The following is a 16,552-nucleotide window of genomic DNA, read 5'->3' on the forward strand; positions in this document are numbered from 1 at the left end:
TCATGGGGGCTGCTCACAGTTCTGAGACTGAAGGAAGTACCAGTACAAATCATGCTAGGAATACCCACAACAGGGTGGGTTTCAAAGACACACATTTATGTAGACTCATTCGTGCAGATTGTTCTAATGCCTTGTTTAGGTGACTCCTTCAAAGGCAGGTACATACTCAGGCTATATATAAATTTACTTGGCATGGGCTGAGGGGACAGAGAGGAGAAGAGGAAGTCCTACAAGTTCACAATCACCAGCACCCTTTACAGACTAATCAGAATACTAAAACACTGCTTCAAGTAAGTATCGCTCGCTTTCAATAATTACGCATCTCGTAAAACAGAAATCAAAATAAAAATTCTCTAAGATGAAGGAGGAAAAAAGAATACTAAAATACAGTAACTGTTTTGATAGTTTTCAGGAAATAGCAGGCCATAAAGGAAAAATGTTTACATTAATAAGCAAATATATATGTGTATTTAGTTGTCTATAAAGAATACTTACATTTCTCACAAATACAATACCTCATTTATATTTTATTTTATTTATATCTTAAGGTTTTATTTATATTCAACATTTATTTACTACTTGTATATTTTAAATTAACTCATTTCCTGAAAGGCAATATATGAATAAGAGAATGAGTTAAGAAATCAAGTCTCCTTGAGGTTCAAATTCTGGCTCCACAAGGTACTAGTTTTAAGACACTGACCAAATTAATTTCTACATACTTCAGTTTCATTATTTGTAAAATGGTACGCAGAAAGCGTCCACTGAATGTTAGATCTTGTTAGTTGAATAAATTATAATTAATTAATAATTCTCAGTTATATACATTTTTTAACACTTCTTTCTGACATATCAGTGTAGAATGAAATTCTAATATTTCTGTTAAGGGAATAAACATTTGTTGACTGCATAAATCTCAGACAATTATGATGCTGGGTACTTTCCAGGCTTCATATCCTTCCCTGTAAATAGGTGTTAGCAAAAATGCCCTTTGTATAGATGAGAAAACTGAAGATGAGAGAGGGGAAATGACTGACTCAAAGGTATTCTGTTAAATGTGGCAGTTCTGGGATTTGCACTCAGGTCCTAGAAGCTCTACTATACTATACTGACTCCAAAACTGCCTTAACCAAGCCACCCTTAATTAATTTCACATTATTCTAGTTACATCCTGGGCTGCACTACAAGGGCACTTATTTAGGTTTATAAGTTATATATATCAGGCACTACCATACACATGTTTCCTGGCATGACAGATCTTTCCATTCCAAATACATGACCTCCTAGAAAGTATATGCAGTGTATATTTTTTTTGTCTTATCTCATAATGTCAATTAGTGAGCATATAGCTCATTAATTGCTTACTGAAATTTAACATTTTCACTCACTGACAAAAGCATATTAATTTAAAGTATTTTACAAGAGGATATATCAATTGTTTATAATAATATACAGTTGACCCTTGAACAAAGGTGGGGGGGGTGGGGGGAATAAGGGCTCCAGCCCTCTATGTAGTCAAATATCCATGTATAACTTTGCAGTTGGCCCTCTGTGTCCATGGTCCCCAATCTGTGGATTCAACCAACCATGGATCATGTACTACCATAGTATGTACCTAGTGAAAAAAAATCTGTGTGTGAGTGGAGCTGCGCAGTTCAAACCCGTGTTGTTCAAGGGTCAGCTGTACTTACAAATGATAAAAATTTACATTTTGTGCGTGTAAAAAATATGAGAAAGATGTGTATACCTCTGAGCTGTGAAATCCAGGTGTACTCAGTGGTTTTCTTTCTTCCATTACTACTGCAGCAGAATTGAGAGCCCAATCTTTTACCAGATCTTTATGTTTTTCTTTGATAACAGGCCTATTATAATCTTGATTGTCATCTACTCCAAATACCTAGGAGGAGAAAATTACTTTATAAATGAGAAGTCTGAGTACCAGATTAATATGAGTATTATCAGTAACTTCAGAGGCAAATAATATTTCAAGTTAATTTCATAGGTAACTTCAATAATGAGGGAAACTTGTTTAATGATAGGGTAACATCCAATAGGAGTAATAGCTGGAGAAAAAACAGGGCAGTGACAGCTTATGTAAATGTCCTTTTTAAACATTTAGCAAAATGTACTATTTGATAATAAGTAAGAGATATTCAGGATATTACATTTGCTTTGTTAAAAGATGTTAATAATATTAAGCATTACAATAATGCCAAGAGTTAGGAAAGAGTACCACACCACTTCAGCTTGTTTTCAGCTTGTCTCTTTGCTGTTATTTATTTATTTTTTTTTTGCGGTATGCAGGCCTCTCACTGTTGTGGCCTCTCCCGTTGCGGAGCACAGGCTCTGGACGCGCAGGCTCAATGGTCATGGCTCACGGGCCCAGCCGCTCCGCAGCATGTGGGATCTTCCTGGACTGGGGCAGGACCTGTGTCCCCTGCATTGGCAGGCGGACTCTCAACCACTGCGCCACGAGGGAGGCCCTCTTTGCTGTTATTTTTGAGGAGCATGTTGGAAGCTTAAAGGTATGGCTGATTTTATCTGTTCCTTCCCTAACAGATGCTTAACATTTACATATATGAGTTAAATTTATACATATAGTTTTCTAAGGTCATAAGTAACAGATTTTAACATATGATCTTTGTATAGAATATACCATAATTCTCAAACTTTGTATAGAATATAACATAATTTTTTAAACTTAAAGGCCTTTGTCTGAAATGCAGATTCCTGAGTCTGTTCACACAGATCAGCATTTTCAATAAGAAGGCTGTCTATGGTCAACACTTCTGAAATATTCTAAACACAGAGACCAACAATCAATCATGTGCCTTTAAGGGCAGTTACCTGAGTCTTACTTATTTATTGGCACATAATAGCCCCTGAATAGACTGGGAAAAGGTTATAACTAAATAAACGTTAACATTCTGTTTTACTATTAAGCCTACTTTGTTCCCAGTGCTTATTATTTACAGGTAATAGTTGTGGCTCTAATTATCACAATAAAGAATAATAACGTGTTTCAATTAGCACTTTGTAGAAAGGATCTTTAGAACATAACCAAAGAGCCTTCATTTTCCACCAAAAAGGGAAAAACCCTTAGGTTAGACTGTTTTCCAGAAACCTTTTTAATGATATAATATACCAGCTGATAAATTCTGAAGTCCACATTTAGTAAAGCAGATACCAAATTTTCAAATTCACTAAACTTGGAAATGTTACCACTAGATGGCATTACTTAATATTTAATTCAAATATAACTGTATAGTTTTCAGGAATTACAACTTAATATTCTGTTGAACCACTCAATATTTTAAATTATCTTTGCTTTAAGAGCAAATTGTGTATTATTAACTTTAAATCAAATACAAATTTTAATAATATATGGAAGCACAGTGTACAGAAGGAAAAAAACAATCCTGCTTCATTTTGCTAAACAGCAGAATTAGTAAGTTTAACAAGAACAGCAATAAAACCTGCGAAGTATACCTTTCCATGTGCTCTGCCTTCAACCCCACTTATAAAGAAAGAAATTAGAACTACTAAGTTACCTGACTAACTTAAAATAAAATTTAAAAATTATTTCTAACTCAAGTCACTGAACTCCACATTTACTGAAGTTTATTTCCTTATTTGTATAATTACTAGAAAAAAAATTATAGTTCAAGTTTGGGAGTAAAAGACAAAAATAACCATATGTGATTACTTGCATGTTGTATCTCTCTGGCATGTTAATTTACAAATTACCTTCAGTTAATTTCTGATTTGATGATATTTAATTCTAATAATGGACTTCCAAAACTTGATTTCCTCAAATATCTAAGCACCAGCAGTTTCAAATATATTAAATCTCTCCAAATTGCTTCTGACACTATTTTGAAACAATAACAAAAGACCCACACACAGAGAACTAATGTTTTTAGGGAAGGGGACTGAAGTTGTACAGAGAGAGTACTCAGATGACTTTCTACAGATTCCTCTTAAAACATCAGAGATAGCTGTGCATATATATCTGTCAGAGAAGTAGCAATTTATTTTCCAAGCAAGTGAAAGGGCCTGAAGTACTGCTGTATGAGCAAAGAAGCCTTCAAAGTTCATACCCGTATTTTTGATAGTGTTTTGAAAAATTAGTAATAGTTATAACTAGCTCAGCTTGAAATCCAAACTGTCATTTTTGTGTCTAGGTACAAAAAATCCACAACTTTCGTGTGAAAACAAAGACAGAAACAGCTATACTGTCTATGTACTTTGAAGCTATAATACATACTTTCCATACCTAAAAAAGTACATATAATCTGACATGCAATATAATGCTTAAACAGAACTTAAGAGCTCCTCAAAGCAGACACCAAGTTTGCTAGATCTTCTCATCTTTTCATTCTAGATTTTGTCCCTAGGTGATTCCACCCATATCCAAGGCATCACTTAAATCACCAACTGTAGACAGCTGCTCACCTATCTGTACTTTCTCCTCCTAGATGGCTCAAGGGTATTTCAAATACAGTATACTAACCCAGGCTCATGAATCTCTTCTCTTCCTCACTCTGACCAGGGCTCAATTAAACCCCCTAACCTGATAGAGTACAAAATCAGGTGTCCCTCACCCAACTAGGAACTTTTTTAGGCTAGAAGTCTAAACTGAGGAAGGGAGAGAGATCAGGTATCTGTCCAACTTTTATGCTTCCACTTTAAGTAGTACCCTCCTCCCCAAGTTTGTCAGTTAGTTTTTAATTCTTCTGAACGGCATGGGGAGGAAGGAGGAGTGATATGGGAACAGGAAATTTCTTCTTGAACTTATATTCTCTGAGCTCTCTGGGACTGGCAGTTTAAAGATAACTTAAATATTTATCTTAGGGGTTGGGAGTGGCTTTCATGTGCTCTCTCCTATAGTTCCCATGATCCAGGTGGATGCATCTCTATATGGGGGAGTGACCTGTGACCCTCCCCACAGCCTCTAGGTTTAGGGTAAGAAGACAGAATTATGGAACATGTTCTCAATCTTTTCTTTTGAATATGTGTATGTGATAATCTGGCATCTCACTTTGGGATTTCACATCTATATCTCATTGACTACTTTAAACAATTTTAACAACCTGTTACTGAGACATGGTACTTGTTATTTGTAGGCTACTGGGCTCACCACCATAGGGCATTTAATATATATATAATATAGATATAACTCATTCCTTGCTCTCGAGGAGTTTAGTCCAAAACAGGATCTTAGAAAAAAAAAAAGAGAACGTCACCTGAACCTTGCAGGGGTATTTTGCAGTTAAAACAATATTTCTATAAGAACCAGACAATATTCTTAGATTTTAGTTTTAAATGTAAAGAAACTAAACATTCTTCAGATGATAAAGGCTAGTATATACAACACAAACCAAGCCTATGAAAAGTTTGCCCTTGGTTTTTCACTAGCATATTACCATTAACGGCATTTTTGTTTAAAAGTTCAGACTATACTAAAAATGTCCACCGTTTCTAATTCTGAAATTGGAGGTTGGGGAAGGGGGAATAATGGTATTATCAAACCGAAGAACACAGGATTAACTTTCATGGGGGTAAATATTCCACCTACTGAATACTTGTAAAAAGAGGTCAAATTACATTTGGCAACCTCAGACACAGGTGGCTTGCTTCTTGTGACAGAAAGTGGAGACAAAAGGGGTGGGGGAAGGGAGAAGACTTAGGCATAGAAATACGATAATACAAATGCAGAGTAAAATGGCAATTCAATAGCAATAGTCCTTTATTAGTTAAAAAAATTTCCATATCAGTTGAAATTCAGAATTCATCTTCCCACAGAAATGAGAAACATAAAAGGTTAAACATCAAGCTTTTGTAGGCCTATTTTAAAATAACAACTGAAGAATGGTACTGCATTAGTATACTGATCATATCAAAGGGTCTAAGCAAAAATGCACTGAAGTTTCACCCTCAGATGATGAGAACGTCTCTTTCTTCAATGAGCAACGACCTCCTGGGTAAGGAGAGCAGGGTCTCTACCAGTTCAAATCAATAGTAGAGGTTCCCATGGTTTCTGGAAATCACTTCACACATAAATAGTTCAAGAACTATGCAGAATGCTAGCTGCTAACATCAGGGAACAAAATCAGGAAGATTTAATAGAGAATTTTTTTTAACTTGTAACTTTCCATGAAAATCTAATTCATTTTTAAAATGCAAAGTCCCACAAATTCAGTGGAATAAATGGTTCTGAATGTTTAACATTGTTATTTTTATAACATATTTGTAATCAACTTCTAAACTGAAAATTCAGACAAAATTGTTAGAAAAAAAGGAGTTCAGAATGGGGGTAGGAGAGATATTTTATAATTTATCATGGTATACAAATAAACACATGTACATGCATGCTCATGGAGCATTATTCACAATAGCCAAAAGGTAGAAACAACCCAAATGTCTGTTAATGGATGAATGGATAAATAAAGTGTGGTATATCCACACAATGGTATATTATTCAGTCATAAAAAGGAATGAAGTGTTGATGCATGCTATAGCATGGATGAACCTTGAAAAGATATGCTAAGTGAAAAGTAGCAAGTCATAAAAGGCCACATACTATGAGATTCCATTTATATGACATGGCCAGAATAAGCTAATCCACTGATGCAGAAAGATTAGTGGTTGCCAGGAGCTGGGGGACAGAGGAATCTGAAGTGACTGCTTAATAGGTATGGGATTTCTTTTTAGGGTGATGAAAATGTCCAGGAATTAGACAGTGCTGATGGCTGCATAACACCGTGAATGTGCTAAATATCAACAGACTGCACACTTTAAATGGCTAACATGGTAAATGTCGTGTGAATTTTACCTCAGTTTTTTAAAAAGGGCACTATCTGGCCTTACCTTCTTCCTTTTCACCTGTCTGGGTAAATCTTTGTCCTCTCCCCAAATCTATCCTACATCCTTGATTCTTCCCATTCCTTAGGAGTCTTACAGCCACAATCTCTTCCCTTTCCATCACTGTTTACCATTCTTTTTCTATTAGCTCCTCCTTTGCATACTCAAATCACACTCAGGTCTACTCTAATGCTTCTATAGTTAAAATGTCTGATTTCTCTCCTCTTTATGGCTTATTTCACTGTCATGAATTCTTTTCTTTCATCCCTAAAATCTGACTACTCGTCAATGACGATCTTACCCTTCCTTTCCTTGCCAAAGATTCTTAAGCACTAAGTCGTTAGGTAGGTACCACTAGAAATGCAAAGGTATCTCTAGTTTTCTACTAATCAAGGCAATTCCCCTGAAACTTATACATTTCTTCTGACACAACCATGTTTCTTAGTACAAGAAATCATGTTTCTTAGTACAAAGAGAAGCTTATAAAACATACAAGGTTTTAAATTATACATTTTAACAAGTTACTTTGAAATCAAGATATAAACTAGTTTCAGCACGTAAAATACAGGAAAACCTGTTTGTGGGGGCCTGATTGGATTTAACCAATCTATAAATTCAGTGAAATAATTTAGCTAATATATAGCTAACTACATACAAATATTGATAAAAATGAAAAAAGCATGTCAAAAATTTTTCTTTCTCATTCATTCATTCAACAGATATTGAGTGTCTACTACATACCAGGCACTGTTCAAGGCACAAGACATACAGAAATGGTTAAGGCAAATAAGATCATTCTAGAAAGGACGGAAAGAAAATAAACTAGCTAGAGGTAAGTTCTATAAAGAAAATCAAACATGGTAGTAAGAGGGGAATGCTAGGGCTATTTTAGGTAGGGTGGTTAAAGAAAGCCTCTGAAAGTAAATTATGAGAAGGAGGTAGGCATGCAAAAACAAAACAAAACAAAAAAACCACACAGGGAAGAGCTCATTAGACTAGGGCACAGTAAGTGGAAAGCCCCTTAAAAGCAGGAAAACAAATAAGATATCATACAATAATAGAGAAAGGAAAACAGGGGTAAACATATTAAATGTTAAGCTTTTGACTGAAAAAAAGGTGAGGGTTCCCTTATGCAGCTTTGGGAATTAATATAGCAGGATAGGGTTTCCTATACCTAAGAAGAACAAGGGGGTGCTAAGAAGGGGAGAGGAGCATTAATCAGAGTGACCAAAAATAAATTCTCCTGATAGAAAATTTTTAAAAAAATTGTTCAGTGAAGAGACCGCAAGAAAGAAGATCAGTATAAGAGGAAGAAAAATCAATCTGTCATAATTTACCTGTTAAGAACCACTATTTGCTTTGGCCCATTAACTCAGATTATTTCTGGATTGACAGGAAGTAGAAAAAAATGTTAAGTCAAAATCCAAATGCAGCCTCTGTTATCAATGTCCTCTCTTACGACTCAAGCTCTTATTTGATCTCTTATCCTTTAGTTCCCATACATCTTGATTGGGTGTTTGAGTGGACTTTGAACATGCCTCCTTCCTCTGTGTTCTAACTGGCACTCTCTACCTAGATTCTGACTCTGGTTTATCATAGTTCCCTGGCTCTGACTTGGAGCTAATGTAAAATCTTGCTGTGAACTTGAGTTTGGAATATCCCCATTCCAAACTGCTTAAACCTGGATCTAGGTTCTCAGCATGGACTTCCTCTGGGCTGACACACTGCTGTAGATGTTCTTCATTCCATGTTTCCAGTCTTGTTATAGTTCTCCTGGTTCTGCATTTTTCCCTACCACCTGCTGCCTATAGAATCAGCACTGATAGATACAAGGCCCCATGAGGGGAGAGAATATGCTAATAAGAGGTATTTCGGGAGTCAAAACTCAGGAAAGGAGAAGTATCTGGAAGAACTGGTCTATGGTATGAAATTTATGGAGAAGAGAAATACTTTTTCAAAAGAACCTCAAGCCCTCTACAATGACCAATTCTTCCCTTTTCATTTAATATTTAGCCTTCTGTTTTCACTACAAATCTTTGTCATTTAGCTTGAAAGGCTATGAAGCAGCCCTGACAACATCCTCCTCTTCCCTCAGCAGTACTGTGGACGAAGGAGTGGGGAAAGAAGCTGGTACTATGATGGGTTCTCTAGGTATCATAGGGAAGTCAAAGGAGGGAGGTCTAGGGGAGATTATCATTGCAATGGAAGATAATTACCTTTAATCCAGGCAGTTAACAGCACTTTCTTATTATAGCGCATCTCCATGTAAGCTTAGATGTAAAACTTAAGAGTTCTTTATAAATAACAGACATTTGTGTTAATATTATAAAAGGTAAATTTGGGGACAAAGCATAAAATAAGTTTATCTACTGACAAACACACAACACAAAAGTACAAACCAAAATGCTGTAATCCCATAACTTGGGGGTTGGGGTGTGGATATCTCAGCACCTTTTAACTACCTAACAATACAACCAGCACTGAAAAAGATAATAGGATTTCAGCTTGATCATCTCTTTAAAGAGATCATATTTTAACAGTATGCAACTTCTCCTGAGTTAAGATGTAAATATATGTTCTGCTTATCTTCTCTAGACCCAGGAATACAATGTATTTTGGGGAAAAACTGAAAAGGCATTCTAGTACTTATATTTAATATTAGTGTATCACATAACACTGCTGCTTACTCACTTCTTGAGTAAGTGAGTTTTTGATTCCAAGATACTATTTCCTTTTGGTTTTCTCTTAATCCTCTGTTTGATCCTCCTTTATTCACTCTTATTCCTTTGTCCACCCATACTGGTGTTGCTAATAATTTCATACTTTGCCTCTTCTCACGCTATCTATTATTTTGCATTCACATCTACTCTCTTATAATTCCAAAACTGTTACTTTAGCCCAGACCTTTATACCTTTTCTAAGATCCAGACCTTTATATCCAACTGACTACTGGACATGTCAGCAGCTTTTTAATTGCCTTCTCTGCTTCCAGCCTTTCCAATTTTCAATCCATTCTTCACACTTATGACAGTGATTTGCACATCACTGCCAGATTTAAAAGTTTTCAATGATTCACCACTGCCTTTAGCATTAAAAAATCTAAAGTTCTTAGTATGATATGTAGGGGCCTTCAAGATCTAGTCCAATCTCATCTCTCTAAAAGTAACTGTGGTCCTCTGAACAAGTCCTCTACCTTCCTGTGCTTTTGAAAAGGTTGCTCCATATTTTTGGAAAACCCTCCTTGACCATACCTTTTAAAGGATTAATTCCACGTTTCAAAATGAGCTCAGTTGGCAATTAAATTCAATATTTATTGAGGACATTTTATATACCAGGCACTAGGTTCCTGCAGTCATGAAGTTTATATTCTTGTGTGCAGATGCACGCGTGTGTGTGTGTTATAGGGGAGTGCGGAGGCAAATAAATAAATAGGAAACTATCAACTGGTTACAAAGCTTATGATTAAAATGAAACAAGCTGATTTGACAGTGACTAGGGGAGGTTTCCTTAGATTGGATAGCTAAAGACTTCTCTGAGGAAAAGATATTTAACCTGAGATCCCCTCATGTAAGCTATTGGGTACCCTTCCTTGAACAGTTTGTTTATAAAAGCATTCATCATACCTTTTTTAATTCGTATGTTTTTACTTGTGTATTTCCATCCCTCCACATACTTAGTTATTGAGGGGAAGAACTCTGTCTTTTCAATTTCAATCTCGCTCTCCTAACACAAAGCCTGGCATATGGTTGATGCTGAATAAAGGTTGATAAAAGTATAAATTAATGAAATAAACTAGCTCTCAAATAAGGGAGTAAAAAGGGAAAGAGACCACATTTTTTCAGGACCAAACAACAATTAAATTCAGATGGGCAACAGCTGATGGTCCCAACTTCCATCCCACATGCCCTAACTTCAAAAGGGAGAAAATGGATGACAGAGCTTACCCAAGCAATTTGATATGACGCTTGAATCTACTCCCATCCTCCCAAAGTCCTTCTTATGCCATGATTCTGACTATTTTTGGTCTTTGTTTGCTTCAGGCCCACAGGTTACCTCATTTTCTTCAGACATTTGTTTCCCCAGAGCCTGACTTCAGTTAGCCTGAATCTGACCTCTAGCTTTAACCACAGCTAGTAGAATCTCGGCTCTTTTTCTTTGGTATTCACAAGATAATGTAGTGATTCTTGTTTTTCCCTAGACTTACGGTCTTAGCTTTGTTTTCTGGTTTACACAAACCAAGAATGACTCTGAATTATCTACTTAGTCACATCCTGACATTATTCCCTTAAATGAATCCTGCTTTAAAATCTTGGTTTCCTTTATCCATAGTGTGACCGTATAATTCGCCATTGAAACTGGGGCTCTTTTTGAAAATGAAAAAAAGATGCTTATGATAATTATAGACAGCAGGTATACACAAGGTTTTGCGGTCCCTCTCTCTATCCAGCAGTTTACTTTTAAAGAGTCTCATCTGCAACAGTGGCTTCTTCTTGGGTTTCTGCTATTCTGGCCAGGCTATTCCCTTGCACTGTACCTTCCACTTGAGCTTCAGATTTGGCCCTTTCGATGCTGAGGAACTTTTCAGGATTAATCAATACCTAGTGTAGAGATTCATATGTGGAAACTCCTAGTAAGGGTAATAACATAGCTAACATTTATAGACCTTTCACTATAAGATAGGCATTGTAATAAGACTTTTATATATTTTACTGAATCCTTTTCATAACCTAGTGAAATCTCCTCCAGTTTATTAAAAAAATAAACACAGGCTTAAAGATGTTAGTTTACTCGAGTTTACTCAATGTACTTATATCTAGTACATGTAGGGTTTGCACTTAATCTCAAATCTGTCTGCCTGCAAGTGTTCACGTTCTTAAATACTACAATATAACCCCTCACTGTAAGATCTTTTAATAGAGAAAACATCAATAATTATGAATGAAATATCCATAAACCAAACAAAGCTATATAATAGGATAAAATTAATATAATCTGAATTTTAAAACTTCTTAGCATTCTTGTTTTTTTTTCAAAACCTATCCTTTTATTTTCTATTTGACAGTATTTTAAATAGCACTATACTTGTTCTCAATAACCAGAGGAAAAATTATAAACTTTATAATAATCTGACAGAAATGTCATTATTGATTCTCAATGATGAAAATAATTCGAAATCACCAAGAGTCATTTTCTATTGTTACCACCGTGTTCTTAGATTTCCTTTAATATAATCAGAAAAATCACTTTATCTGTTTTTTAATTGCTTTATTTCGCTTATTAACAACTTTCATAACATCTATTTCCTAAATTAATGGGTCTCCAAAAGTTTGGAAGTCTATACCCCAACAGTAAAAAATTCTGATCATGTGCTCCTCAATAAATGGATATTAGAAATTACATACATATGCTATAGAACACACTCCTAAATAGAAATAAAAACTATGAAATTAAAAGTAAACATAAGGGGCTTCCCTGGTGGCGCAGTGGTTGGGAGTCCACCTGCTGATGCAGGGGACACGGGTTCGTGTCCCGGTCCGGGAGGATCCCACATGCCGCGGAGCGGCTGGGCCCGTGGGCCATGGCTGCTGGGCCTGCGCGTCTGGAGCCTGTGCTCTGCAACGGGAGAGGCCACAACAGTGAGAGGCCCGCATACAGCAAAAAAAAAAAAAAAAAAAAAAAAAAAGTAAACATAGGGCTTCCCTGGTGGCGCAGTGGTTAAGAATCTGCCTATCAATGCAGGGGACACAGGTTCGAGCCCTGGTCTGGGAAGATCCCACGTGCCACAGAGCAACTAAGCCCATGCGCCACAACTACTGGGCCTGCGCTCTAGAGCCCGTGCTCCGTAACAAGAGAAGCCACCACAATGGGAAGCCCGCGCACAACAAAGAGTAGCCCCTGCTCACCACAACTAGAGAAAGCCCGTGGGCAGCAACGAAGACCCAATGCAGCCAAAAATAAATAAATTAATTAAAAAAGAAAAGTAAACATAAATCCAGGGCTTCCCTGGTGGCGGAGTGGTTAAGAATCTGCTTGCCAATGCAGGGGACATGGGTTCGAGCCCTGGCCCGGGAAGATCCCACATGCCGTGAAGCAACTAAGCCTATGTGCCACAACTATTAGGCCTGTGCTCTAGAGCCCGCGAGCCATAACTACTGAGCCCGCGTGCAACAACTACTGAAGCCTGTGTGCCTAGAGCCCGTGCTCCGCAACAAGAGAAGCCACCGCAACGAGAAGCCCGCGCACCGCAACCAAGAGTAGTCCCTGCTCGCCGCAACTAGAGAAAGCCCGCGCGGAGAAACGAAGACGCAATGCAGCCAAAGATAAATAAAATAAATAAATTTATATATATTAAAAAAAGTAAACCTAAGTCCTAATAATTTTCCTGTATCCCAAAGGGTTATTTACCTCGTCTGCTCTCTAAAAGACCACTCTGTAAACTCATCATCTGAACTAGTGCATCTCAAATGTTAATGTGCATATGAACCCTGCTTTTAAGCAGATTCTGATTCAGTATGGTTAAGATGGGCCTGAGATTTTGTACTTCTAACAAGTTCCCTAATGACGCTAATGCTGCTCATGTGCTGAGTAACAAGAACTTGAACAAGGGATTAATGTTTAGCCAAATTTATGATTCTATCTTCCAGGGGATAAAATATACAGCTGACTCTAAAGTCAACCTTCCATTACTGGGAGCAAAACTACTTTTTAAACCATACAACAATCATTATACACATTAACCAATAACATCAAAAAACAAATCTGAAATGTAAATAATCATCATGACTAGGTATATACTTGGTTAAACTCAGAGTATCATAAACACACTGATTTTGTTTTTATACACTTGTCTATCACCACAGACAGCACTTAATAGAAATTAAGAGAAGAAACTAAGGAAAAAGAACAAATTGATTAAAACATGTATTTTCATCTGCTTCCAAAATGAAATTAGAAGGCAGGAAACCTTTGTTTATTATCAGTTAATGTTCATGTTTATATTAACAGAGTCATAGCAATCTGGCTTTGATTTTTAGTTTTTAAATAAATGCAAAGTGAGAATGGCCAAAGTATAGCATTTGAAAAGTCAATCTTAAATTTATACAACTTTAAAAGGTCCAATCAGCTTATACATACAGGACTTTACATATGAAACTCGGGCAAATTCAGAATATAAGCAGAATAAAATCAGAAAGCATTCTGGTCTTATTGTTAGTCTTGCAGTTCCCTAACAAAATCCTAAAGTTTCAAGATACTGACTACATGAGAACATTTTATCCTCTCTAGTAATTTCCAATAGTGATACACCACGAGAAAACTAATATCATACCCAAATTTCAATTATTTACCTTGTCAATCATTTTTCTTGCTTCCACTTCCTCACTGTTGGGATTCTCTAACTCAATGGTATAAGTACCCTTGTCACTTTGGTCATCATCATTATCCTTTTCAGAAGCAGCAGAAGTAGCTTGATTTTTTAACATTTTATCCATCTCCTGGCTTGGTCTGTGCCCCAGACTCCCTGAACTTCTTAATAATGCAGTTTGTAGGAAGGGAATTGACACCGATGGCTCCTCTGATTTCTGTTTTAACAATTTCCCATGTGGAACACCATGCCCCCCTCTGTGGTGCGCAGAACTAGTCTGTAAAGACAAAGAAACCACTTTGGCATCTGCTGTTGGAGATTTTGTTTTTTCAAGTTTTGTATGTGGTGCTGAATAAGTAGTTTCCTGACACAAGATTCCTGTACTGTGAGTAAAAGAATATGACCTTCTTTTTCTGGGATTGTCTTCATCAAAGAATTCAATCATAAAAGCAGTGTGACTTACAACAGCTTGGTCTTGATGCTTTTCAGTAGCCTGGGCCTTCTGTAGCTTTTTCTGTTCTGAATGGTGGCGCCTTAAGTGTTCCTCAAGAGTTGCACGTTTGCTACAGCGCCTGTGAGCCCCAGCATTTTCTGAGTCGCTTTGTGTGCCATCATCATGTTTATTTCCTGGACACAAAAAAAGAAACCGCATAATAGAGAAGGAAAAAATCCCATGTAGTAAATTAGAAGCACATACAAAAGTGCTGCTTGTTTTGCCCCCTCCCCCTTTTCAATCAAAAGTCATATGTTCTTTTCAGTAACAGGCTCGGCAAACTTCCCTCAATTGCAATGCTTACATTCAAATTTTATCAACCAACAATGAGTCCTTTATAAACAACTGAATAGGATTACTTTTCTTTCTCCAAATTTTAACTGGTTCACCAGTGCCTTAACAGATAAGCAATGCTATATCTCTGTGACAGTCTGTATTTATAACATTAAACATTAATCCTGGCTTTAAGCCTTATACCTTATTTAAGCAATCAAAAATTTATTTTTAGCATTAGAGAGAAAAAGACAGAAAAAAGTGTGATCCCACTGAGGTGCTTATCATTACATAGGAAAAGAGAATGCAAATGCCATAAAAATGTGATGAAACTTAACTTTCAGTGACGTTCAAAACTTCCAAAAATATAGCATACCTTGCCTTTTTAATATAAAAATGCAAATTTGTAGTTTCCACCAATTATTGTATAATTCTTTACAAACCTCTTTCTAGCTATGAGAATTTTCGCAATTTTGCATGTGTGCTCATTTAAACTCTGGTGGCTTCAGCGAGTTAAATAAAGCATCCTAAAAGGCCTAGCATGGAAAAGCACAGTCTATGAAATCCTACATAAATCTACCAGACAAATGGCATGGCGCTAAATATAACTAGATAAAAATATGTCTTCTCTGTTAAGCATATAGAGCGAGTGAAGTTAGAATACTGTAGTTGAATTCTGAAAACATCAGCTTCTTACCAGAGGTTTTTTTGTTACCCTTCATAGTTCTACTAGGGATTAAATGTGAAACTTTATAAAAATTACTTGATTTTTCACTGATTCAGAATTCTTATTATCTAAATAATAAGTATACTAGAAGAAATAATCAAATGACAATTATTATATTATTACAGCATGAATTTAATGGAAAGTCAAGAGTTATTCTATGCATGTTTTAGATTGAATCACAAATGAGGGCTGAATCACAAATGAGGGCTTAAATGATAGCTCTTTAGAAGAAAGCTATAAAATACTCCAGTCAACCACGTGTATTCCAATATTTCCAGGACTAAATCTGAAAATCTTTCTTCAAACTAGCAACTACTGAAAATGCAACCTGAAAGGAAAAAAATGGTGTTTAATTTAATTAATGGAATTCGTGCCTTGGTAATTAAGCTAGGAATCAGGGATAGGCAGATGGAATGCAGAACCAAAGAATACTACTAGTTCAAATACAAAACTCATTAAAAACAGGACACTGTACAACCTATTTCATGTTGCACTGGATGCACTGAAAAGGAATCCAGTTTGTGAGAGCTGTAAATAAATAAACTCCCATATTTCATGTGTAGTAAGACCAGATAACCCATATTACACACATATACAATATGAAAATGCCATCTTTACAGAATTTAGTTCTTATAACACCATACAAAAATTTGGCACTTATTTGGCATCAGGTCCTTTCAGTATCTTTTCTTTAAGTTATAGGTTAAAAATTCTCTATAGATTAGCCATTTTCTTTTTTCAAAAATTATTATTCTTTTTGCATTTTTCAGTGTTATACAAGATAACACATCTGATCAGAACTGCAATTTCTGTTCTTACTTAACAACAACAA

The 16,552-nt window shown here is 36.1% G+C and overlaps 1 protein-coding gene across 3 annotated transcripts in view; it reads right to left on the bottom strand.

Moving 5' to 3' along the window:
• CEP170 (centrosomal protein 170) overlaps window positions 1-16,552 on the bottom strand; it is a 144,725-nt gene that overhangs the window by 34,627 nt on the left and 93,546 nt on the right. For 2 of the 3 annotated variants that reach the window (XM_065874741.1, XM_065874733.1), the window contains exons 8-9: window positions 14,691-14,854; window positions 1,748-1,897 (exon numbers count right to left, since the gene is read on the bottom strand). In XM_065874741.1, coding sequence (XP_065730813.1) covers window positions 1,748-1,897; window positions 14,691-14,854 — 314 coding nt within the window. Of the gene's footprint in view, window positions 1-1,747; window positions 1,898-14,210; window positions 14,505-14,690; window positions 14,855-16,552 lie in introns of all 3 variants that reach the window. The other variant, XM_065874726.1, reaches the window with a different exon arrangement.

Source organism: Phocoena phocoena, chromosome 1, assembly GCF_963924675.1.
Source record: "Phocoena phocoena chromosome 1, mPhoPho1.1, whole genome shotgun sequence".
In the NCBI taxonomy this organism is placed as follows: domain Eukaryota; kingdom Metazoa; phylum Chordata; class Mammalia; order Artiodactyla; family Phocoenidae; genus Phocoena; species Phocoena phocoena.